Source organism: Petromyzon marinus, chromosome 16 (assembly GCF_048934315.1).
Source record: "Petromyzon marinus isolate PM22_M1 ecotype Great Lakes invasive population chromosome 16, UKy_Petmar_22M1.pri1.0, whole genome shotgun sequence".
In the NCBI taxonomy this organism is placed as follows: Eukaryota; Metazoa; Chordata; class Hyperoartia; order Petromyzontiformes; family Petromyzontidae; genus Petromyzon; species Petromyzon marinus.
Genome location: NC_133682.1, coordinates 11,227,222 through 11,251,665, shown reverse-complemented (window position 1 = coordinate 11,251,665; position 24,444 = coordinate 11,227,222). Strand labels below are relative to the sequence as shown.

General features: G+C 43.6%; 1 protein-coding gene across 2 annotated transcripts in view; it reads right to left on the bottom strand.

Annotated features, from left to right (window-relative positions):
* The window catches only part of RXFP1 (relaxin family peptide receptor 1), a 288,445-nt gene that overhangs the window by 190,611 nt on the left and 73,390 nt on the right, over nt 1-24,444 (bottom strand). For both annotated transcript variants that reach the window (XM_032955172.2, XM_032955171.2), the window contains exon 2: nt 11,991-12,119. Coding sequence is in view for 1 of the 2 variants with exons in the window: in XM_032955171.2 (XP_032811062.1) it covers nt 11,991-12,119 (129 nt within the window). In the remaining variant the exon portion in view is untranslated. The remainder of the gene's footprint in view (nt 1-11,990; nt 12,120-24,444) is intronic.

The window sequence follows — 24,444 nt, the reverse complement described above, 5'->3', positions numbered from 1 at the left end:
ATGAGTGCTGATCATTGGAGAATTAAGATACTAATAACTTTGTGGCTGTGTATACAGCACACTGACCTATTATAGGGGATCTCAAGCACTAGCATTGTAACTGCCAAATTTATATATACAAAATAATGTTGAATGCCCTTTCCCCCCAATTTATTCCCATTGTGTTATTGGCATCGTGTCACGAGGAGACATACAATCCCCTCAAAAACGGTCCTGTTATCATTTACAAAGCAGTGGTCAAACCTTCCCACACACTCTGCAATGACATGCATTATCACACGAGCAGTCAAACCAATAGTTTTATTACTCAGAAATGGAATATATTTTTTTAAATCTAGATTAAAAAGTAATTTCTTTAGAACTGCTTTTTGTGTTTAGTTTGTTTTCCTTCCCCCAGAGCTCCGATTAGCACAGTTGGCTACATACGTTGAGAAAGAAGTTCAACATACACACATTCAAATAACGTGCAAAACCACATTTAATTTAGAAGGGTGATCCCACACATGGGGTCACCCTGCTTTAGATGTAACAGAGATTTCCGTCTGTCACACGACAGTCTAATCGATATTTAAACTCTTCGGGCTATAATGTGAGCAAACGAAAGTGTACAACCAAATTTCACCGGCTGGAGTTTCTGTGCAGCCATATGTGACTGGGCTGAAACCTTTAAGCCTCATTGGCATCACATCGCCGCTTCACTTGATTGAGATTCCAGTTAAATCGAACGCGGCTGGCCAGAATTCCAACCCAGGATCTCTGCCGTGCCCTGACCTCTTTGCTACCTGGCCAACTCTACATTTAGCTGCTTAGCTCAATATCGTTTTAGGCAGATACTGCAGTTGCTTTGCTGTTGCTATGTTCAATGATTTTAAATGCATGAACATTGTCTTTTACCATAATCAAATATGCACTGTGCAATATTGTGTGCAAGTGATAATTCCAAAAACTCGCAAGTCTTCATTGGAAACAATGTGTCACCATTTCGTGCTTCCTGGCCAAAACCACGTATATAAATCACATACAGTGAGGGAAAAAAGTATTTGATCCCCTGCTGATTTTGTACGTTTGCCCACTGACAAAGAAATGATCAGTCTATAATTTTAATGGTAGGTTTATTTGAACAGTGAGAGACAGAATAACAACTAAAAAATCCAGAAAAACGCATGTCAAAAATGTTATAAATTGATTTGCATTTTAATGAGGAAATAAGTATTTGACCCCCTCTCAATCAGAAAGATGTCTGGCTCCCAGGTGTCGTTTATACAGGTAACGAGCTGAGATTAGGAGCACACTCTTAAAGGGAGTGCTCCTAATCTCAGCTTGTTACCTGTATAAAAGACACCTGTCCACAGAAGCAATCAATCAGATTCCAAACTCTCCACCATGGCAAAGACCAAAGAGCTCTCCAAGGATGTCAGGGACAAGATTGTAGACCTACACGAGGCTGGAATGGGCTACACGACCTTTGCCAAGCAGCTTGGTGAGAAGGTGACAACAGTTGGTGCGATTATTCGCAAATGGAAGAAACACAAAATAACTGTAAATCTCCCTCGGCCTTGGGCTCCATGCAAGATCTCACCTCGTGGAGTTGCAATGATCATGAGAACGGTGAGGAATCAGCCCAGAACTACACGGGAGGATCTTGTCAATGATCTCAAGGCAGCTGGGACCATAGTCACCAAGAAAACAATTGGTAACACACTACACCGTGAAGGACTGAAATCCTGCAGCGCCCGCAAGGTCCCCCTGCTCAAGAAAGCACATATACATGCCCGTCTGAAGTTTGCCAATGAACATCTGAATGATTCAGAGGACAACTGGGTGAAAGTGTTGTGGTCAGGTGAGACCAAATGGAGCTCTTTGGCATCAACTCAACTCGCCGTGTTTGGAGGAGGAGGAGGAATGCTGCCTATGACCCCAAGAACACCATCCCCACCGTCAAACATGGAGGTGGAAACATTATGCTTTGGGAGTGTTTTTCTGCTAAGGGGACAGGACAACTTCACCGCATAAAAGGGACGATGGACGGGGCCATGTACCGTCAAATCTTGGGTGAGAACCTCCTTCCCTCATCCAGGGCATTGAAAATGGGTCGTGGGTGGTTATTCCAGCATGACAACGACCCAAAACACAGGGCCAAGGCAACAAAGGAGTGGCTCAAGAAGAAGCACATGAAGGTCCTGCAGTGGCCTTGCCAGTTTCCAGACCTTAATCCCATAGAAAATCTGTGGAGGGAGCTCAAGGTTCGAGTTGCCAAACGTCAGCCTCGAAACCTTAATGACTTGGAGAAGATCTGCAAAGAGGAGTGGGACAAAATTCCTCCTGAGATATGTGCAAACCTGGTGGCCAACTATAAGAAACGTCTGACTAAGTCATGTCTTGCACAGGGGTAAAAATACTTATTTCCCTCATTAAAATGCAAATCAATTTATAACATTTTTGACATGCGTTTTTCTGGATTTTTGTTGTTGTTATTCTGTCTCTCACTGTTCAAATAAACCTACCATTAAAATTATAGACTGATCATTTCTTTGTCAGTGGGCAAACGTACAAAATCAGCAGGGGATCAAATACTTTTTTCCCTCACTGTATGCAGGGCTATCCGTTTAATGATACTCCACTAAGATACTAAATCTTGTTCGATTTGATGTGCTTCTCCATCTCTCTTTGTCCGCTCTACATGCTAAGGCCTCGGCACAGAGACCCTATCTCTCTGTGCTCCATACGTTGTGTCTCTCTTTGTGTCTCTGTTAACTCCCTCTGCTTAGGTGTCTGTATATATATCTGCGGTTCTGTGTTTTCTCTCTCTCTTAAATTTAGCTCTTCTATGCCTGATGATGATTGCTTGTGTTGCAATCGAAACGTCGTATTCTATTATGTAATTTTCTTAATATTTCTTATTTCTACGTGACTTTACCGAAAAAAACAAAGAGTAATTCCTGCAGTCATGAAAGCACCGAATCAAGTTTGAACCACCTCTACGGGGAGGTATCAAGTCTGTGTCTTTGCGTTGTCTCTGTTTGTGTCTCCGTGTATGTGTCTTGTCTCTCTCTCAAAGGTCACACTTAACTTAAGTTTGTTTCTCTGTGTTGTCTCTACCTGTGTTTCTGCCTTTGTGTCTACGTGTATGTGTCTTGTCTCTCTCCACAGTCCCTGTGGGCATGCTAATTTGATTTTTTGTCCATCTCCCTCCTCACCACGCTGCAGCGGCATGTGTGTGTGTGCCTCTACTTGCTCAGTCCAGTCCATGCTAATTTGTATCCCTTTATCTCTGTCTCCCCCCCCACTCTCCCTCTATTTAAGGCTTCGACACAGAAGCATTGTTTCACTGTGTCCCATGTGTGTGTCTCTCTCTGTGTGTCTCTGTGCTAACTCTCTCTGCTTGGATGTCTATATATGTTTCTGCGATCTGTGCTCTATCACTCTTAACCTATAATTTAGCAATCTATGAAATAGCGTAATCAGCCAGACCATGCGTTAATTGTGTTTTGACCGACCCTCTGTGTTGCATTATATTGTTTCCAAATTTTACTAAATCTTGTTCGATTTCATGTGCTTCTCCATCTCTCTTTGTCCCCCCTACATGCTAAGGCCTTGGCACGGAGACCCTATCTCTCTGTGCTCCATACGTTGTGTCTCTTTGTGTCTCTGTGTTAACTCCCTCTGCTTAGGTGTCTGTATATATATCTGCGGTTCTGTGTTTCCTCTCTCTCTTAAATTTCGCTCTTCTATGCCTGATGATGATTGCTTGCGTTGCAATCGAAACGTCGTATTGTATTATGTAATTTGATTATTATTTCTTATTTCTACGTGACTTTATCGAAAAAACCAAAGAGTAATTCCTGCAGTCACGAAAGCACCGAATAAAGTTTAAAAATGTTTTTTTTTTCAAAGCATCTACATGCCTCTCAGTACACACAATCATTCTTCAACACTTTCCCCTGTAAGGAACGGAGTCATCGGCTTCACAGCATTCAACGAGCTGTTGAGAAGCAGGTAAGATAAATCAGTGGGGTGTCTCTCTCTCTCTCTGTGGATCACCGTGGGTTAACGCAGCTGTTTACGATTGGCTCAATCCAGCCACATCACCCCTGATGCAACTTATGTCAGAAGAAAAAGTTGTGAGTAACTTTTTACGAAAGTAAAAGCACATATCAAAAACTTCCAAAAAGAGCACGGTACAGCAAGTCCTTTGGTAAATTACTATCCCATGTAAAGTATACGTTGATATATTGACTGCGGCTCTTATTGAAATAGCAGATGCCACACGCCACAGGACCACCGTCAGCTTGTTGAAATAGCCACACTATTTGGTCCCATCGTTTTTTTTTATTAAGAGATGTTACGGTTCATTGGGAGCGAAATATATTTGAGTTCCACTTCATGTATGATTTTCAGATGATCAAATGGAAAACTTGGGCACTTTGAAGCTCAACGTTGTGTGAGTGTTAACTATTTTAGGACTTACACATTCATCCACGTGATCATCAAACATAGTGGCCGACACATGCAAAGCGCTTAGAGCCCTGTGACAATCCGCTGGTGCCTGAAGGCCTGCCCACACCTTTTGGTCATGGGAGTTGTTTGACCATACTTCACCATACTGGTCAGTGACGGTTGGTGAAGGGGCAGCCAGGAATCAATTCACGTGTTACTTTCCGTGATGTTAGCCATGCCCGGGTATCAAACTCAAATTGTCAGGGTACATAGCACAGTGCGCTATCTACTACTCCATCAATCTACCCCCCCCCCCCCGCCTTTACAAATATTTTTCTACATGCATAACGGGAACGAATGCTTGTTGGATGGCAATGTAGTGTGTGAACAGCCGTCATCCAGCAGCAGATAGACAGTATAAGTTGTAAAGTTGTTGCTTGCTACTCTATTCATTTAGTTAGCATTTTCACATCAGTCATCGTTTTCTTCGAGTCGATAACAACCCGTGCAGTTTTAGTCAAGTTTTGGTCTGCATTGCATATCTCGTTACTCTCTCGGTCCAGTTGACTGAAGCAGCCAAAATGTAATTCACCTCTCGCTGTTAAATGTTCGAGTGGTGCATGCGAATCCATAATTATAAGGTCAGACAGTCAGTAAACTCATTTAATTTTGTATACACATGTATAGTACAGTAGAGCAAAAATGACCATTTCGGTTACCCTCAGGGTAATGAAGTCTATAATAGCATAAGTAAATTATCTGAGTATGCGCCTGTGTTCAGAATCGCGAATATCGTTTTGTCTTAGGCATGCTTCTGTCTGTGGTGGGTAGCCATTAGCTGTCGTTATGCTCGTTGATGTTCATCCACTCGTGGTCACTGTTGTCCAATTAAGTGAAGTACTTTTTTGAGGAATTTTTCCTCGCAAATTGCATTCACAAAATTAGCACCGTTGCCTCTTCAGTGACACAGCAATTTATGTATACCTTAAGGTCGGTTGGCTGAAATTTAGAGGCGTTCTTTTCCTCTCATACCATAAAAATGCCCGCTTATTGTTTTAATTAACCTGTTATTTTATGTTGAGGAAATACATGACTCGTGCCCATTTTCATCAGCTCTATAAATATTTTCTGAGATATTTAAAGAATAAAATACGCGTGAAACGCCTATAAACTTCCAAAATAATATTCTGCAATAACCTCCAACTTAAACCACATTTTAACTTTTTTCCATTGTTTCTCAATATTTAATTAATATTTTCCACTGCTCAGATTGAAGGAAGAAAATACTCAACAACTGATTGTGTGTACAAAAAAATAAAATACACTTTTTTTAAACTCGTTTAATCAGCTGGTCTTATTCTATCAGAGAGTTTACGTTGATAATACATCAGAGACATCTATGTATTGAACCAGAAACCAGTATAATAGTGTAATGTAGCTCTCAGAGACACCGTCTTGTCTTCCGTATATTTATTATGAATAAAGTCCACTGACAACTCAACGAGTAACCGCGAGTGACTCAATACACTGGGGTAGTTAGACGACTCCATTCAGAGACAACGTAGCCTCTAGTCTCAAGACAACTCGTTCCAAGGCGACTACGATGATTCCCCACGCCAACAGCCACCAAGTCCGGCTCGCACCGGCTCTTAAGCCTCGCCCGGTCCGGCCACGCCCCTATTCTCGAATTCTCCTCGCCGCACCTGCTCCTGTCAATCACTGCCCAAATTTCACTTCCCCCCCCGCCATTGGATCTCGTGCTCCCTCTCACGTGATCCTATCAACTTTGTCTCATCAATCATCATTAGCACGTCCATTAGTAACCATGGTCTCGGGGAACCATACTGTCCCCCTATAGCTCCGTACTGTCTTTACATCAGTGATCTCTCATTGTTGGTGACACAGCATTCATTTCCGGGAGGCAAATCCTCACAGATATTATCCTCCCTTTTGACTTGTCATTTTACTCTCAGAAATCCATAGCTTGATAAACAAAGGCATACAGCCAAGGCAAGGTGGTGTTCAATCCCTGATGCTGCTGTACAATTTGTACTATATACTGCTTAATTCTTAAATCGATAGATTACCTTTATATATACTGTAACGACAGTTTCAGTCTGTATCACGTTGAAATACAATTGGATCACAAGAAGCTTTACAATAATCACGTAAAGTATATAGATTGTAGTAGATATAAAGTTACAGCCATTCTCAATCCACCAATGGATGAAGGCCTCCCCATGCCATTTTTGTCCAGTGTATCAATTTTTTTTATAACTTTTCTTGAAATTTTCTGACCCGACCCTTCTGGACATCTGTGAAAAATAGCTTCAAAGCTCACCAGATTTATCCAGTCTAAATAAAGATTCGGATTCTAATGCATTGAATTTAAATGAATATAAAGGTGAATCAGAAATCCGGTGCATTGACTGTGAATACGACTACGTTTGAAAATGTTACAAGATATGTTCTGTCTTTAAATTACCTTCATTTTTTGAAAATGAATGCCTTCAACATGTGACTACATTTATTTTCAGGCAAATGTAACGTTAATAAACATACAATCCAGGGAGGTCGCTATTTCGTTCGATCTCCTGGCGTGGAAGTAGAAACGATGACTGCAAGTTTCTGAAATCCCTCCCCACTGCTTCTGGAGGCGCCACAGTGGCGAGATGTTAACTCCCTCGCCTGATATGAAGGATGTCGTGGCTTCTATTCTGACCTTTATGCCTATATATTTGGAGTTTGCATGTTCTCCCCGTGATAATGTGGATTTTTCTATGGGTGCTCCGGTTTTTCCCTCCACATTTAGAAAAATGTGTTTAGAGTATTTGGCTGCTATACATTTTTACATTATAAGCCACTTCGTTGAGCTATCATTTATGGCCAGGTCGCTTCTGAAAAAGAGCTATCTAGCTCAGTGGGCCTTATCTGGTAAAATAAAAATAGTTTATAGTCTATCCACCCAGCAGTGTCATGGGGTTCACCGCAGTTCGTCTATCAGTAGGCCACACGTGGTGGCTGGAAATAACGGGGGGTACTCCCGCCTCTTCCAAGACGTCTGTCCAGCTTGGAAGAGTTGGCCAAATATCCTCTGGAAGGGTTGGCTGGAGTTCTCTCGACACTCCGGAGGCTCGTCTACCCTGAATGGCGTGAGAACACGATTGTAGGGTTGCACCTGCATCGCATCACTTATGAATGATTTGGCCAAGACAGATACCGTATGTGAATTAATGAAAACAATATTCAATCAAGTGGTCATGTTTCTTGAAAACCAAAAATAAGCTGGCAAGATTCGGTTCGGTCATTTAGCCTTGCACAATTGTGATAGGTAATCCAGCAAGGGCAGGGAGTGGGTTAAATGTATTCTAAAACATTGTGATGTAAATCACAAGCTCGCAACATTCAAATAATCTTAATTCTGCAAATATTCCTGCCCAGACATGCACGCCACGTGTACAATGTACGAAAATCCTTCAGTTGCTTTTTTTTGTCAGACTGCACGCAGAGCCTGGAGCCGATGGATTCATACACGAACCACCCACTGAGTGCCTTCTGTGACAACCTCTCCCTGCTTTCATTAAACCTTTGTTTGTTAAATAAAGGTGAACATGCCCCCAAACTGCCAACGCCTGCCCAAAAGCCACTTCAAGATGCTGCTCAATATGTCATTCAAAAAAGAGCAGCGACATTTTATTTCGCCTTCATAGAATTCATTTGTCAGGCCTTCAAAGAATACCTCCATTTGGCAAAAATCCCTCGCCTTAAAACCGTTCACCTACTCTAAATCTTAGATCATGTGTTTGCCCCATGTCCAGTTCACATTATTTCTGCGACTTTCCTGGCTTCCAAAAACACAGTAGGGGTTTTGGCAGCGCATGTGCATTTTTTTCTATGATCATTTAAGGTCTCTAGTCAGGGGCAAGTGCAGCAATGAAAATGAAATATATGAACGTACAGACAAAACAGATGGACAGAAAATGGAATAAAATGCTTAAAAACAAACACCGCTGATATGGATTAATATAGAAGGACCGCTGTTTCCATTCATTAAATGTTATTTTATCATGCAATTAAACACGTTATTGATTATTTCATTAAAACGTGATTGTAGTTGGATTGCATGCATCCTGATTCATAGTCATTAGTTTAAGATAGACTCGAGGAGACCTATGATTCACCACCACCCACGAACCTCCAGCAATTTAATTAATTGTCACGATTCATGGACTGCCATTTGGTTCAACGGTTATATTTTTGTTCCATTTTTTCCATTTCGATGTCATTGTTTCTCCTTTTTCCGTCTTGTTCCTTCGGTTGTATATATTTCGCGAGTCAATGGTTAACATGACTCTATCATATCATTTTCATAAAAAAGCCTATTTATGCTTACACATATAATTTGTATGCATATGCCATTATGTTTTAGTATGTATGTGAATAATTGAATTGATGATTTGTTTTACCCATAGGGAGCAGGTACTGTAGGTGGGTATATAGGTAGGTGGGTAGATGCCTAGGTAAGTAGATGATAGCAAATTATTTGCCAATACTGCATTGCCAGTGGTACACAAGCACAAATAACAGAAACGCAACACATTAAGTGTCATTAACACTGCCTTAAAAGTTTTAGCTTCACAGCACAGAGTCGCCAGAGAGGTCGGATTGTTGAGCCCTTAAGGAGCTAATCTGTCAAAATATTGAATTGAGTAATACGTTTTTTAAAGTGCCTGGCACAGAATGGAGATCAATAGTTATCAGTCGGAGCACGTTAGTGATCACCTACGAAAACCATAATTAACGTAGGTACTAAAATCCGGTTTACTAAAAAAGTAAACAATAAATAAATGTGCCACGTTCATTTGTTAACACTGCTTTCTAACAACAAATATAGTGCACGAGGCTCATGATTCATGCAGCTGTCCATCTTCAGATTTGAAAGAGGCCAAAAAATATTCGCTGACCCATCGCAGAATACCACATTTCACAGTGCCAGCCAACATTTACCTTTATGTTTTTTTCATTTCTTAGTTGTTGGATAAGTAGGTCAATAGCTGTTATTTTAACCAAGTATAAGCCCATAGAGGCTGCATGTCTGTTTTGAAGGCAAGATTAGAGGGAATGCCATTTCAATTTAGCATGCTTCTCCATTTCGGCAAACAACTAAATGCAGTGCAGAAAGCTAAATATGAAAATCTATTCATTGAGGCAATTGTTATCTGTAACTTCAGCACAATTGAAACACTTTTTTAATATATAAAATGAAGGATTTTCACAAATGTCCAGAATAATCTTGGAGCAGTTTGTCAATTCGTTTGATAATTTCCTCAACGATGCTCTAATTTGTTCGTTTTTTCACGAGCTTGTTATTCTTTAAATTCTCAGATATGCAGAAGATTATATTTTTTTTTATGAAACACAGAATTAGCACAAATAAGTAATGCAAATGGTGTGTACCAGTAGAGTGCCCAATGTGTTTTAAGGGTTTTAATTTACCATCGTTCTTTCCAAGCCAACCTTGACAATTAGGCCACGAATGGCCAAGTGTGTTTTGGGGTACTTTACTATTCGGGCGCGCATTTTAACGACCGTTGCTCTTGAGAGTTGTAACAGAAATCCACAGCCGCTTTGAGGTAGTAGACGAACCTGGTCTACTTTGACAAATTATGCACGGCTTCTGTGTGTGCATATGCTGTGAGATAACTCCCATGCCATGGTTTTCTTTCGATAGTGGCGAATACAATGTCACCTTGGTGATATGTACAAATAATTAACATTACAGCAAGCAAACATGTTCTCTCCTGTAATTTATCCGGTGGTAAAATTCTACATTCCTATGGCGGTAGTGTAACAACAACTTTTGACTCTCCTACAAAGTGGTTCTTATTTTAACAACCCAGAATGATGACTGGCTGATTTGACTGCAGAGCAGGATTTTTTCGATTATGTTTAGACATTTTTCTGACAAACCCATCAACTGGACTTAAACATATATATGAAAACAACAGGTGGTGAGAGATTGCTGTTTGCTACATCATAGTCTGGCCAATATTTTTGTACTCAGAGCTGGACTTTAGCCAAGTTAGACAGAGTGTGTTTTGTGCAGTAATTTGTGAACGGGCTGAACCCATCAACTCACTCTACTTGACAGCGTGGTTCAATCATGGGTGGCTGAAATCCAGGATTCAGTGGGGCCTTTTCAGTGGTGTGATCCCTGAGCTGCCCAGCCACCTGTCACCAGGATTTGAACTCTGAACATTTTTTATTGATTTTGAGTTTGGTACACATTGCCATCGAATCAGACCACAGAGACAGCATTATGAATATTTAGATTCAATCTTTGTCCAATTAACACTGGAGCAGGGCATGCTGGAATAATCGAGGCTGTGTCATGTGTAGTATCCCTTTGATACGTGAAACACCACCGCTTACTTCACCAGTGAGGAGTACATCACGCAGTACTTACCGTATCCGCATTCATCAATGTATTTTCACAATGACATTTAGCTGAAAATTGCTTTCTTATGCACTTTGCACTGAAAAGTTTGTGAAATGTGCCAGACTTTACATTTTACGTAATTGTATGCCTCTATATAATCCATAAAAAAGTGTTAAGCGCCGTCTTCAAAGTTTTGCAGAGAACATAAATATAAATAAAACATTGAAAATCGGTCGCTACCATGACTAAAAATAATGTTTTTTTCAATGTGCGCAATGCGTTTTTATGCAATAATCTGTTGCTGTTCTTCACTAACGGGCTGCGTAAGTGGAATGCTTTTGCCAATAACGTCTGGCAACAGGGCAGGATTTTTTTAACAAGCCTGACTGCTGATGAGACCCAGAAGGTCAAAAACCACTCCGCATTTTGCCTGATTAAACAAATGCCCGCTTAAAAACAATCGGGCAAGGACTGTAATAAATGCTATTTTCTATGCGGACAGAAATTTTTTTGTGTGTTTACTTCATCGTGCGTTGAACAAAATCCAGCAGGGTGACACTGCGGTGCTGTTGCTTGGCTTGCAGTCAGACGGTGGCGGTGTTTAAATCCTATTCTACGATCATCCCGCTGAGGGTAGATACACTTAGTATCAATTTGTGGGAATTACTACTGCCTACGGTGTCACTGCTATGTTGCTCTGGTGCCAGAACGTGTGCCTTTCCTCGTGACCACCCCGACTCTGCTCTTTGCGCTGCTGGTAGCTTCTCCAGCTTCTAGGATTTCAGTTCCGCCAGAATTTCTCAGCACGCGGAGCATACATGAACTGATGGGTACGATACAAAAAAGCAACACACACGGGGAGAGAGAAACTTGTGGGAAGTCAGCTAAAGCGGTCAACACCCCCCTCCCCCCCCCCCCCCGTAGAGTCACGCGTGCTCGCCGTGGGGAAATGCGGGAGAAAAAAAAATCCACCGCTGGCTTAGGGCCCCTTAAGGGACAATGGGGAACAATCTCGCCACACTCGCTCTGAGAGCGTGTGGGGCGACAACGTGGTGCGAGCGAGGTGGAGACAGTGGAATGGCCGGGTGATGTCGGAGTGACGCGAGGCCCTTACCACAGTTCTCTTCGTCGGCGCCGTTCCCGCAGTCGACGACGTTGTTGCAGTGCAGCGGCTGTGGCAGACACACGTCGCTCAGATTCCCGCACGGGAAATGGCCCAGCGGACATTGCCAGGCCACCACACCTGGGAGGCGGGGGGGGAGGGACACAAAGACAGATGCCCCTTATAGCACAAATTTACTTTTGGGGGCAAGTGCTGTTAGCGAGTAGCAGCACCTATGAAGGCCGGCACAGCGCACGAGAGGGTGGGTGGCCGGCACCGCACCCCTCCGCCTTTCTCCCAAGTGGGGATGCTTACACACCGCACCAGGTACTCATTTTGAGGCTGTGTAGATCTAAGGGAGGCCCAGGACCAGTTCACATAATAGTCACTGGTGTTGGCCGTGAGTGGGGATCGAACTGGAGTTGCTGGGTTCATAGCGCAGCGCGCTAACTGCTACACTACTGCTCCCCACACACACATATATGCACAGGGAGGGAAAAAAGTATTTGATCCCCTGCTGATTTTGTACGTTTGCCCACTGACAAAGAAATTATCAGTATATAATTTTAATGGTAGGTTTATTTGAACAGTGAGAGACAGAATAACAACAAAAACATCCAGAAAAACGCATGTCAAAAATGTTATAAATTGATTGGCATTTTAATGAGCGAAATAAGTATTTGACCCCTCTGCAAAACATGACTTAGTACTTGGTGGCAAAACCCTTGTTGGCAATCACAGAGGTCAGACGTTTCTTGTAGTTGGCCACCAGGTTTGCACACATCTCAGGAGGGATTTTGTCCCACTCCTCTTTGCAGATCTTCTCCAAGTCATTAAGGTTTCGACGGGGACGTTTGGCAACTCGAACCTTCAGCTCCCTCCACAGATTTTCATTGGGATTAAGGTCTGGAGACTGGCTAGGCCACTCCAGGACCTTAATGTGCTTCTTCTTGAGCCACTCCTTTGTTGCCTTGGCTGTGTGGTTTGGGTCATGCTGGAATACCCATCCACGACCTATTTTCAGTGCCCTGGCTGAGGGAAGGAGGTTCTCACCCAAGATTTGACGGTACATGGCCCCGTCCATCGTCCCTTCGATGCGGTGAAGTTGTCCTGTCCCCTTAGCAGAAAAACACCCCCAAAGCATAATGTTTCCACCTCTATGTTTGACGGTGGGGATGGTGTTCTTGGGGTCATAGGCAGCATTCCTCCTCCTCCAAACACGGCGAGTTGAGTTGATGCCAAAGTGCTCCATTTGGTCTCATCTGACCACAACACTTTCACCCAGTTGTCCTCTGAATCATTCAGATGTTCAGTCCTTCACGGCGTAGTGTGTTACCAATTGTTTTCTTGGTGACTATGGCCCCAGCTGCCTTGAGATCATTGACAAGATCCTCCCGTGTAGTTCTGGGCTGATTCCTCACCGTTCTCATGATCATTGCAACTCCACGAGGTGAGATCTTGCATGGAGCCCCAGGCCGAGGGAGATTGACAGTTCTTTTGTGTTTCTTTCATTTGCGAATAATCACACCAACTGTTGTCACCTTCTCACCAAGCTGCTTGGCAATGGTCTTGTAGCCCATTCCAGCCTTGTGTAGGCCTACAATCTTGTCCCTGACATCCTTGGAGAGCTCTTTGGTCTTGGCCATGGTGGAGAGTTTGGAATCTGATTGATTGATTGCTTCTGTGGACAGGTGTCTTTTATACAGGTAACAAGCTGAGATTAAGAGCACTCCCTTTAAGAGTGTGCTCCTAATCTCAGCTCGTCACCTGTATAAAATACACCTGGGAGCCAGAAATCTTTCTGATTGAGAGGAGGTCAAATACTTATTCCCCTCATTAAAATGCAAATCAATTTATAACATTTTTGACATGCGTTTTTCTGTTGTTATTCTGTCTCTCACTGTTCAAATAAACCTACCATTAAAATTATAGACTGATCATTTCTTTGTCAGTGGGCAAACGTACAAAATCAGCAGGGGATCAAATACTTTTTTCCCTCACTGTACATAAAGACAAAACAAAGGTCCACTGTGTAGCCGTAACAGACTGTTAGGGCAAATGCTGTTCATGAGCAGCACCTATGAAGGCCGCAATGGCACACGAGAGGGTGGGTGGCCAACACCACTGCAAGCCGCCTTTGTCTCCCCAGTGGCAATTTTTACACACCGCACCAGGTACTCTTCTGAGGCTGAGTCGACCCCGCCCACATCAGAACGGAACAAGTCGAGTCTTCACGTGAATTTGAACTCTCCATTTTCTGAATGTGATCCGAGCACCCAGACGTATTAAATAGGTTAATAGGCAGTACAACCGCTCATCTCTACTGGAATACATGCAAGTTTGCCTCGAGTAACTTTCGGCAGACATGCAGATGGCCCAGGCTGATGTTCTATAAGAAGGCAATGTACTCAGAAACTTTAAACATGTCAAAAAGCATTATTGGTGGTGAGCCCACAACAATGAGTGCTGGCAGATGCACGCTGTAGCAGCAGTATATTGTTATAATATAATCTTATATATAAAAGTCTCCGCGCGCGCGCTTGCAAGGGATTTGGCTCTCGAACGGTGGGGTTTTACGGAGAAAAAAATTTGACAGCCAGCACGCCCCAAGCCCCGCGGTGGGAATAGGCTATTCCTTTTTCACGTCCGTCACCTTTAAATTAGTTAAATGAGCGATTTAGTGGGATTTCGCTATATTTATTTATTGAGCGACATCGACCGTACCAACTCACTCCAATTGCGTGGGGGGGGGGGCGGACACTACCAAGTGATGCGCATTCGGTCGAGCTCACGGGGGACATTTTCTTTGACGCGTTTAACATGCAATAAATATACACAACATGCAATAACATGCAATAAATATACACATTACGCTGCGGCTATTTCTTCACAGCGTGATATCCTCTTCGCCCCCCCCTCCCCCCCCAACATGATGCGTGCAGTTACTGCTATAAAGTCCGTATATATTAATACTATTACAGCGCTTAGATAGCATTATTGTAGTATTATTGTTTACTATTATTAAACAAATACGTTGGCAGATATTACAATAATAATAATGTTTGTGTGCACAAAACGAATTTTTCATTATTAGCTTGCTAAATATTCCCTGTTTTTTGCTGTGCTTTTATAACGCTGCGACGGTCTACTGCCAGTCTGATGTGGCTTGCTGTCTGCTGATTAATTAGCGTCAGTGCACTGCCACTCTATTATCTACACTGCTAGTTTTCCTTTTGACCATTATGAGTGTATGCCAGTCTACAATCTGTTGCCTGCCTCTTTACCTCACTCAGTGTACTGCCAGCCTTTCATGTCGACTGTATCCTGCTTTTTCAGCTGCTGCCCGTATTGCCAGCTTTTTATGTCGACTGTAGCAACGCTTATGTCATTGAGTCGGCGTACTGGCAGTCTACAATCTAGACTGTAGCCTGCTTTTCAACTTACCTGTGCATAATGCTGCTCTTTAATTTACACTTATCTCTGCTTATTTCTTCAATGCATTTCTATTGTTTCGATTGCCCACGTCACGCTCTTTACGCATACGTAGTACCGCGATACTGATAGCTGTGCCATCATCGGGGATTGCTGTGCACGTTTATGTGTGTGTGTAAGTCGATGTGTGTGTGTTTTTGAGCCCATATGTGTGCGTGTAGGTCCATGCGTGTATTTAAGTCCATGTGTGTGTCTGTCTTTTTCGAACGGACAACGCTCGATGTTTGTGTGTACGTCGAAGTGTTTGTGTGTGTGTGTCAGTCCAAGTGTGCGTGTCAGTCCATTTGTGTGCGTATCAGTCGCTGTGTGTGTCTTAGTCCATGTGTGTGTGTGTTAGTCGATGTCTGTGCATGGCTCCATCTCAGTGTGTAAGTCAATGTGCGTTTGTGTGTCTATGTGTGTCAGTCGATGTGTGTGTTTACGTCGATGTGTATGTGTGTGTCAGTCCACATGTGTGTGTAAGTCCATACATGTGTGTGTCATGCAATGTGTGTGTGTAAGTCAATGCGTGTGTGCGAGTCGATATGTGTGTTCATCCATGTGTGTGTGTATCTAAAGTAGATGTCTGTGTGTCACAGTCCATATGTGTATGTGTGTGTTAGTCCATGTGTTTGTGTGTGTGAGTCGATATGTCTGTGTGTGTCAGTCCATGGGCGTGTGTGTTAGTCGCTTTGTGTGCCTGGCTCCATGTGAGTCAGTGTAAGTCCATTTCTTTTCATGTCTGTAGGTCCATGTGTGCGTGTGAGTGAATGTGTGTGCTTTATTGACCTCGTCAAGGCCTATGATACCATCAGTACGCCTGGCCTCTGGGTTGTTCTTCATGCTTTCGGAGTCCCTCACCCTTTGCTCACGATCCTTAAAGACCTTCATGATGGTGAGCGGCCCCGCGTCAAACTACCTGGCCGTCAGTCAGAGCCATTCCCTCTACACCTTGGGGTGTGACAGGGATGTCCTCTGGCTCCCACATTATTTAACATCTATTTTGACCACGTAGTTCGTTAAGCCTTCAATGGCTGTACCGGAGGAATTACCATATGGTACAGATACAATGGGAGGCTGATCGATGCTCGGGTGTGGTCAAGGGACGGCTCCCTATTGCTCAACCATGTTATGTATGCCGATGCTTTGGTGATTGCTGCTCATTCAGAGGAGGAGTTGGAGGCACTGCTGCTGAACCTGGAGATTGCCACTAAGAAGTGGGGCCTTACCATCATCCCCACCAAAACTAAGGACATGCCTGGGTATTTTGTACCATCGGACAATCCACCCCCACTACTCACAATTGGTGATGCGGCAATTGTGGAGAGATTGGAGAGTTTCCCATACCTGGCCAGTGTGCTCATGACCGGCTCCGGTTTAACAGCAGAGGTCTCACTCCGAATCAGTCGAGCGCCATTATCTTTTCATCGGCTACGTTACGCTGTTTGGAAGCTACCTGGTCTCTCGCTCCGCACGAAGCTTAAGGTCTTCTCGGCCACAGTAATTCCCTCCCTTCTCTTGCTTGCAAGCAAGCATGAAAAATAAAATAAAATCAAAAAATAATTCAAGACAGTTCATTATGTGAGTATGTACTTTGAAAGTGCTAGAAAAATGTAGCTGTCCTCTTGATTTTGCACAGCGCAAATAATGAGTGTGTGTGGATATAATCAATAAAATAGGTGTGAAACAAATCCTTTTGAGTGTGAGGCTGCTGACCTGCTTCCGACGTGCTATACTATTTTGACAGGTTTGTTAATTATACATCATTAAACAAACAAGGTTATGGCTTTCCACAGTATAATTTGAATCCCCTGCTTCGTTAACTTATCAAACAATTACATTTACAGTTCCTCGTCTTATTCGCACTGTGCCAGAGAGTCAGCGTGCCACTGAAAACAATATTAAATCCAGTCGGTGGGGTTAATTCACTTAGCCAATTATTCTTCCAGGATTTATAGAATCATTACCACTTTGTGTGAAGAGTGTTTCTTCTATTTGAAAACTCACGCCTGGCCATAAGAATGTGAAATGTTCACGAGCTTGTTTGGGAGCACTTTTAAGTTCTTAAATTAGGAAAAGCACTTGAAATCCAACAACCCGTCGCAGTCAACATCTGATCCCTGGCGTCTACTGTTACTACAACCACCAAACATGCACATATACCACAGTCGCCGAAATATAGGATGCATTTCTTGTTTAACCTGTGTTTTAATGTAAGAGTTGGGGGTAGGTATTGTAATCCCATAGGTAGCAAGTGTGGGAAAAACCCGATTTTTTTTTTGCCCGACAAATCGGGTTATTGGTTTTAATGGAATTAAACCCGATTTTGCCGATTAAAACTTGGTTTTATTATCGGCGTCTCGTGCACACTTCAATCCTGCTCCTCGTCGTCGTCGTCCGCCGCCGCGTCGTCTTCGTGGTCGCTCTCGCTGCTGGACTCGGTGTTGTTGTCGCCGTCGTCGGGCATCGGGTAGTCGTGGAACGCGTTGAGGTTCGACTTAATGAAGACGAGCTTCTCGACTGTGTTGGGCGCCAGGCTCTTTCCTCAACTTGGAATGGATAAATCCCATCGGCGAGAAGTTTCGCTCAGACGCAGCAGCAGCGGCGGTCGACGTGGCCATGCCGCCGTGCGCGTGACTCACGCACATGGCGGCTGAGCCCGGACCCTGGCCCGAACGCCGCTAATGGGTGCGTGCGACTGAAATCCCGACTTAACTTTAATAAAACCGAATAAAACCGCATTTGGGCAGAATCCAGGTGCTCCGGTTTTATATTAAAACCGATTAAAACCCGAATGAATAAAACCGGGCCGTGCCAGCCTTGATAGGTAGGTACGTGTGTGTGTGTGTGAGACCAGATTTATATAATATAATCAACAGTGGCCACAAGTTTGTGGCGCAGCATAATTCCTGGAGCATCTCATAATCCAGGGAATATGGTAAGACGTGCATATTATAGCCAGTCAATAGTGGACAGTCCATGGACAGAATAGCCCCTAACCATAGAAATGTGGAATTTCCAGGCACATGATGGAGATGAGCACTGCTCGACTGAGCATGTATACCCTTTGGCTTTGAAAAAAAAAAAACACGGCAATGGCTGTTGCACATTGTTTCAGCTGTCCCACTCCGTCCAATTGACTCTCCAACATGAGGCAAAAATAGTCGAGACTGGAGGCAGCCAAGCCGGAGCATTGTTCCTGAGCTCGCACTGCCCCAAGAGAAGCCGAGGCTTGCACGTGGCTGTGGGAAATAGAAGCAACTGCGCACGTACGTGCGTTTGTTTGGGGAGCTATTCACAGTGGGTCACGTTCATGGTAACACCAAGGGATTTGGGTGCATGGCGGTGTGTGTGCGCGCGTCTGTCTTTTTTTGCTTTTTTTTTAAACCTAATCCAAGAGATGATTTGTGCATTTGGAACGTTCACGCAGCACGGCAATTTGTCCATTTTAGATTACGGTTCGTGGAAAGAGATATCACTGAACTAATTCTGAGAGTACTTCAAGTGACCTCCTGTCCACTCTGAGAAGCACACTTTCTTACATTCCCCGCTAAATAGAAAAGTTTGTTTCAAGAAGAGTCAAAACTTATTCTAGATTTGAAGAAGTTTTCGTGACTGCAAGGATCCATACTCTTTGGTTCTTTCGGTAAAGTCACGTAGGTGAAAAAATAAAATAAAATAATTTAATAAAAAAAATATATTGTTTTTTTTTCCGAGACCAAGGTTCTCTGCAAACCGTCAGGCTACTATCAAAGGTTTGTTCATGAAGCCATCCAGATATACAAACACAGACATAACTTCAACCGAGAGGATGGATTCAAATTGAGCAATCATTGGAAGGATGTTATTAACCAGGTAAAATCTTAATTGCTTTTATAGCTTGCTTCCATACCCGCATTCCCAGTTTCTGCAGCACACTACCCCCCCCCCCAACCAGGCCCGCTCATTGCCCAACTCGAGCAATGTGTTCTCACCAGCCGTGTCTCAACAGGAGCTTCACCCCCCCCCCTACTCCATACCCCCCCCCCCTGCATCTCTCCTCCCTGGCTCCTCCCCCCCCTCTTACCTTATAACACATTCCTGCGGAGGGAGCTGGTAGGAACGTTGGGTTACTCGGTCAATGGCCAGGGTCAACAGCGGCGTGGTGTATTCCGCAAATATAGGCCCGACTGTGAGGGCGTGCACAAGCCGGCGTGAGTAGGTTAAACGTTGAGTTTTATAAGGGCACCACGGGGTGACCAGCCCCTCACCACCCAGTCCCACCCGTCCCAACCCCCACCCAGCCCCACCCTCCCCACCCAGCCCCTCCCAACCCTCCCCACCCAGCCCCTCCCCACCCTCCCCTCACCACCCAGCCCCTCCATCCCCACCCAGCCCCTCCCCACCCTCCCCTCTCCACCCAGCCCCACCCCTCCCATTTTTGGATGCACGACGGACGGACGGACACAATAATCCCCTGTGGGTTGGTGTAACCAGGAGCTTACTACCAGTATAATCGCTTGTCACAAACAGCTCTCTTTGCCCACTACAGTATTTTTTTTTATTTTTTGCTGTGGTTGTCCCACCTGATGACGGAAGCTTGTGTTGCTTCCGAAATGTCGTGATTTTATTTGATTATTTCAATTTTTTTAAATTCTTATTTTATTTTTATTTTTTCATCTACGTGACTTTACCGGAAGAACCAAAGAGTAAGTAAAAACTGACTTTTCCAGTCTGAAAGCTGCAATAAGCCACGTGAAGCACAGAACGAAATATAATATGAAGGGGTTTTTTTGTTGTTGTTCATGCGCAGTCATTAGTGACTGCCCGAAGATCATCCACTCGCTCTGCTTGAGAACCCAGTTTAATCATGGGTGACTGAAACCCAGGACTCAAACCCAGGATTCCAGCGGTGCTGGCACAGTGCTCCGTTTCCTGAGCCACCTGGCTACCTCCTTTGGCTCCACTGATTCTGAATACCATCATTTCTGCGAATGCTTCTGTACATTGAGGTAAACATTATTGAAGCCAATTGCATTTCTGCTGCTCCAGAATTCTTGCGCTAATGCATGATCGTCAAAATAAAAAAAAGCCGAAGTATCCCCCTGCTCAGATGAGAAAAGGGTGGCCACATTTCGCTGTTTCCACCACTGATTCAGTTTTGGTAATTCCACATTCCTATGACAGAGTACAATCATTCCATAAGACAAACTATTTACTATACTCTTTGGTTCTATTCGGTAAAGTCACGTAGGTTAAAATTAAATAACAAAAAATCACGACGTTTCGGCCACAACACAAGTGGCCTTCATCAGGTGAAGGGACTGGACTGTCCAGAGGACAGCGTTGGAGTGAAGATAGCAAGCCCAGGTCGCGTCCTTTACGCTGTGCTGTCTTCACTCCAACGCTGTTCTCTGGACAGTCCAGTCCCTTCACCTGATGAAGGCCACTTGTGTTGTGGCCGAAACGTCGTGATTTTTTGTTATTTTATTTTTACCTACGTGACTTTACCGAATATAACCAAAGAGTATGGATCCTTGCAGTCACGAAAGCTTCAAATCTAAAACTATTTACTGCCCACAATGTGGCACTGATTCTAGAAACCGCAAAGAGATGGTGGCAGAGTCAAGCTTTTAATTGTGAGTCAAGTTCCCCGCCGCAGTGCGACCCAGAAATACAATAATTTTAACAACACATTTAATCACAATATTCACACGTGCGCCGTCCAAGCCAACTCATGTGGGTGACGAGCCCTGTGACGCCTGCAACACACTGTATTCGGAGGAACAAACATTTAACTTCTTAAAAAGTGTGTAAAAAAATGTGAACATCCAGAAAACTTGGCCAGTAGTAGACATTGTACTGTGTCACGTGCATTCCATAACGGTGATTTTTTTTTCAGCTGGTGACATCAGAACATTATTTAAAAATAACTTGTCCTCAGGGCTAGAAAAAAAAAACCTTTCTTTCAATGGCATAATAACATCTAAACTCTAACATAGTTAGGCACTGAGACCTGAAAATATCTTGGATATTAAATTCTAAATAGATTTTTTCCAATAACCTAAAGCCCACATACCTGTGCGTGCCAATGTATTTTTTTTAATATATAAATGTTAAACAATATTACCAAATATAAATGTTAAACAATATTACCAAATGGCATGCTTTGCAGAATATTATTCTGGGTGTCAAAGCTGATTAAATAATAATAAAATATCTACATAAATAAAATGTCAGAAATAAACTTGGCTGCCAAAATGTGGAACTAAAATCTAATAAGTTTAACGCCGTCAATGTCAAGCTGTCAAAACGCCTCCAGGTTCCAATGAGCAGGTTGTGCAAAAACCCTACATTTCTACGACACAGACCGATCTAGGTAAATTCTCCACTTGGGAATACCCTGGTGATCCGCCCGCAAACACCAGTGGGCAAGTGTCACACGCTCACAGATAACCCCGCTCCACGTTGGAAGCATTCAAAGCTCCCTCTACTCTCAGGAGTCGGCACTTTGTGGAGCACCGCGTACGAGGGACCCACGGAGATGTTCCCCCGACGCACCTCCACGTTCGCAATCGAACAACGATTTGTCAGTTGCGCAAAATTTGTGTGCTTTACAAATTGTTTGAATTATTTCTGTTATTATGACAAATAGGGCCCACGATGTTCGTCCCCCACTGCACTGCGATTTAAGTTCTACCGTACTTGGATGGGATACTGCCTGCGAATGCTCAGGTGGTTGTAGGCTTAGGCTACAAGGCAGCCAGGAGCTGGGCGTAACCAGCAAGCAGACTGGAATTAATCTGTGAGAAGCGTTGAGCGGCACACCTTCAAATGTGCGGGTTTTCTCTGGGCTCTCCGATTTCCTCCCACACGGCAAACATTAATGAATGGCATGGGCCAAACGTCCCGCTGCAGGGACTTCATGAGAAAAAAAAAACACTCTTTAGGCCCTATGTTTACCCATGCTTTCCTGGGTAAATAAAGGGCGTTATTAAATCTATTAATTTTCTCTCTCCACTGGACAAACACTGTTAACTTCCCATGAAGTAGTGCAAATTTTGTCGCCCCTGAAGTGACGTGAGACTCGGCTGACCTGCGATCGTGATCATGAACGAACTACCTTCTGATTGTGAGAAGAACATCTATTTATGGATTTTCTTTTCCAATTCATGGTTTTCTTTTAAAAAATCTCGCAGTGAAAAGTGCCAAAGGAAATGTTTAAATATCCCAAGCTGGTGTCCACAGAGGCTTGTTAACTTGACGCATGCCAGTGGCCTAACTTGCACATTTATTTCTGAAAGTTTGGCTGTAAATGTCACGAAAGGAAATCTTCTATTAATTTGCTCACTAGTTTCCGGTTGAAAGTGAAAATTGAGATTGCATATCAAATTTAACGGAACAAAGGCGTTTTAGTTGAACGAATGTGAATACATCTTCGAATACACACACATATACTCTAACATGTAACAGTTTAAAGAGAAACAATATTACTGTTAATTGAAATTCATTTAGTTATAACCACACTCATACAGCGAAAACTGTAATGTACAACAAGCAAGTGCCATTCTACTGGGTTGCGACATAAATAGAAGTTCTTCTCACAATCAGAAGGTAGTTCGTTCATGATCACGATCGCAGGTCTGCTCAGTCTAACGTCACTTCAGGGGCGACAACATTTGCACTACTTCATGGAAAGTTACCAGTGTTTGTCCAGCCAAACTTTCAGAAATGAATGTGTAAGTTAGGCCACTGGCATGCGTCAAGTTAACAAGCCTCTGTGGACACCAGCTTGGGATATTTAAACATTTCCTCTGGCACTTTTCACTGCGAGATTTTGAAAAGAAAACCAGAACAGCATAAGGAATGCCGGTTCCGTAGAGTACTGTTTAATCAAACATTACAAATGTACTCAGTCATGTGAAATATCAGCAATCACACTTCGTCTCAAAACCGCTCACTGATACCCATACCTCCCTTGCGAAAGGTATATTGCTTCTCCTGGCTAAATATGTGACAATAGGTGCATCAACAGTGATCGTTCTCTGGAAAGACTGGCGCCTGCCATGAGAGTCGGGAATTTTGCACCACTTGCTTTAGCACTGAACCTCTTGCTCAGTCGCACCAAGCCATGTTTTAAGTAACTTTTCAAAGTCACCAAACACACACAACATCACAATCAAGAGACCTTTGTAGCCATAGCTGTTGAAACCACCGTGCCTAACCGACACTTTTTTCTCTTTGCCAGATCTTGCAATTACTGCACAGTCGACACCATGCCGCCAGGCTTTCTCTTACATTATCCACAGCAGCAACGACCAACATTCTCCATTGAGCGGTGGTGACGTCACCACGGCGCTTGTGCCTGACTCGGTAAACTCTTGAGGCAACGTGAGGTGTCAAATGCTCTGGTAGGAGATCATTGAACAGGCACAGGTGTTACGGGTTAACCGACTTAAACAACTGAAACATCATAATGAAGGTTTTTTTTTGGGTTAAACCGCGTAAAAGTGCCGTTAAACCCGCCACCACCCGACACAGCCAAATAGTGAGGTTTGTCACGTAAACAAAAATGTGCCAATTAGTTACTACTCCAGCACACCGGTGTGTTTGAGAGTAAACCCACAACGTGTACGTCCAATGCCCAATGTAACTGAAACCTTCTCTGTACCAACTTGCTGGTACAGAGAAGAGCACAACGAGAGGCAATGGCTGTTGCCGAGAAGACCATAAGCTTCACGTGGAAGGACAGGCCAAGCAGCTTCTGCGCAGCATAATGCAGCAAACGAAAAGATAATGTAATTTCACTGATCTGGAGTGAGACCTCCACTACCAAACTGAAGCTAGGCTTGAGCACACTGACCATTACTCATAAACAGTGAACAGGAGATGAAGTGGAGTGTTTGATGAGACAAAGTGCCCAGGCAAGTGTTTTTTTTTGTGGGGCTAATAGTAATTACGGTCCCACCTCTTTGGGGATAGCCCAAGGTTCTCAGCAGTCTCAAACTCCTTCTGA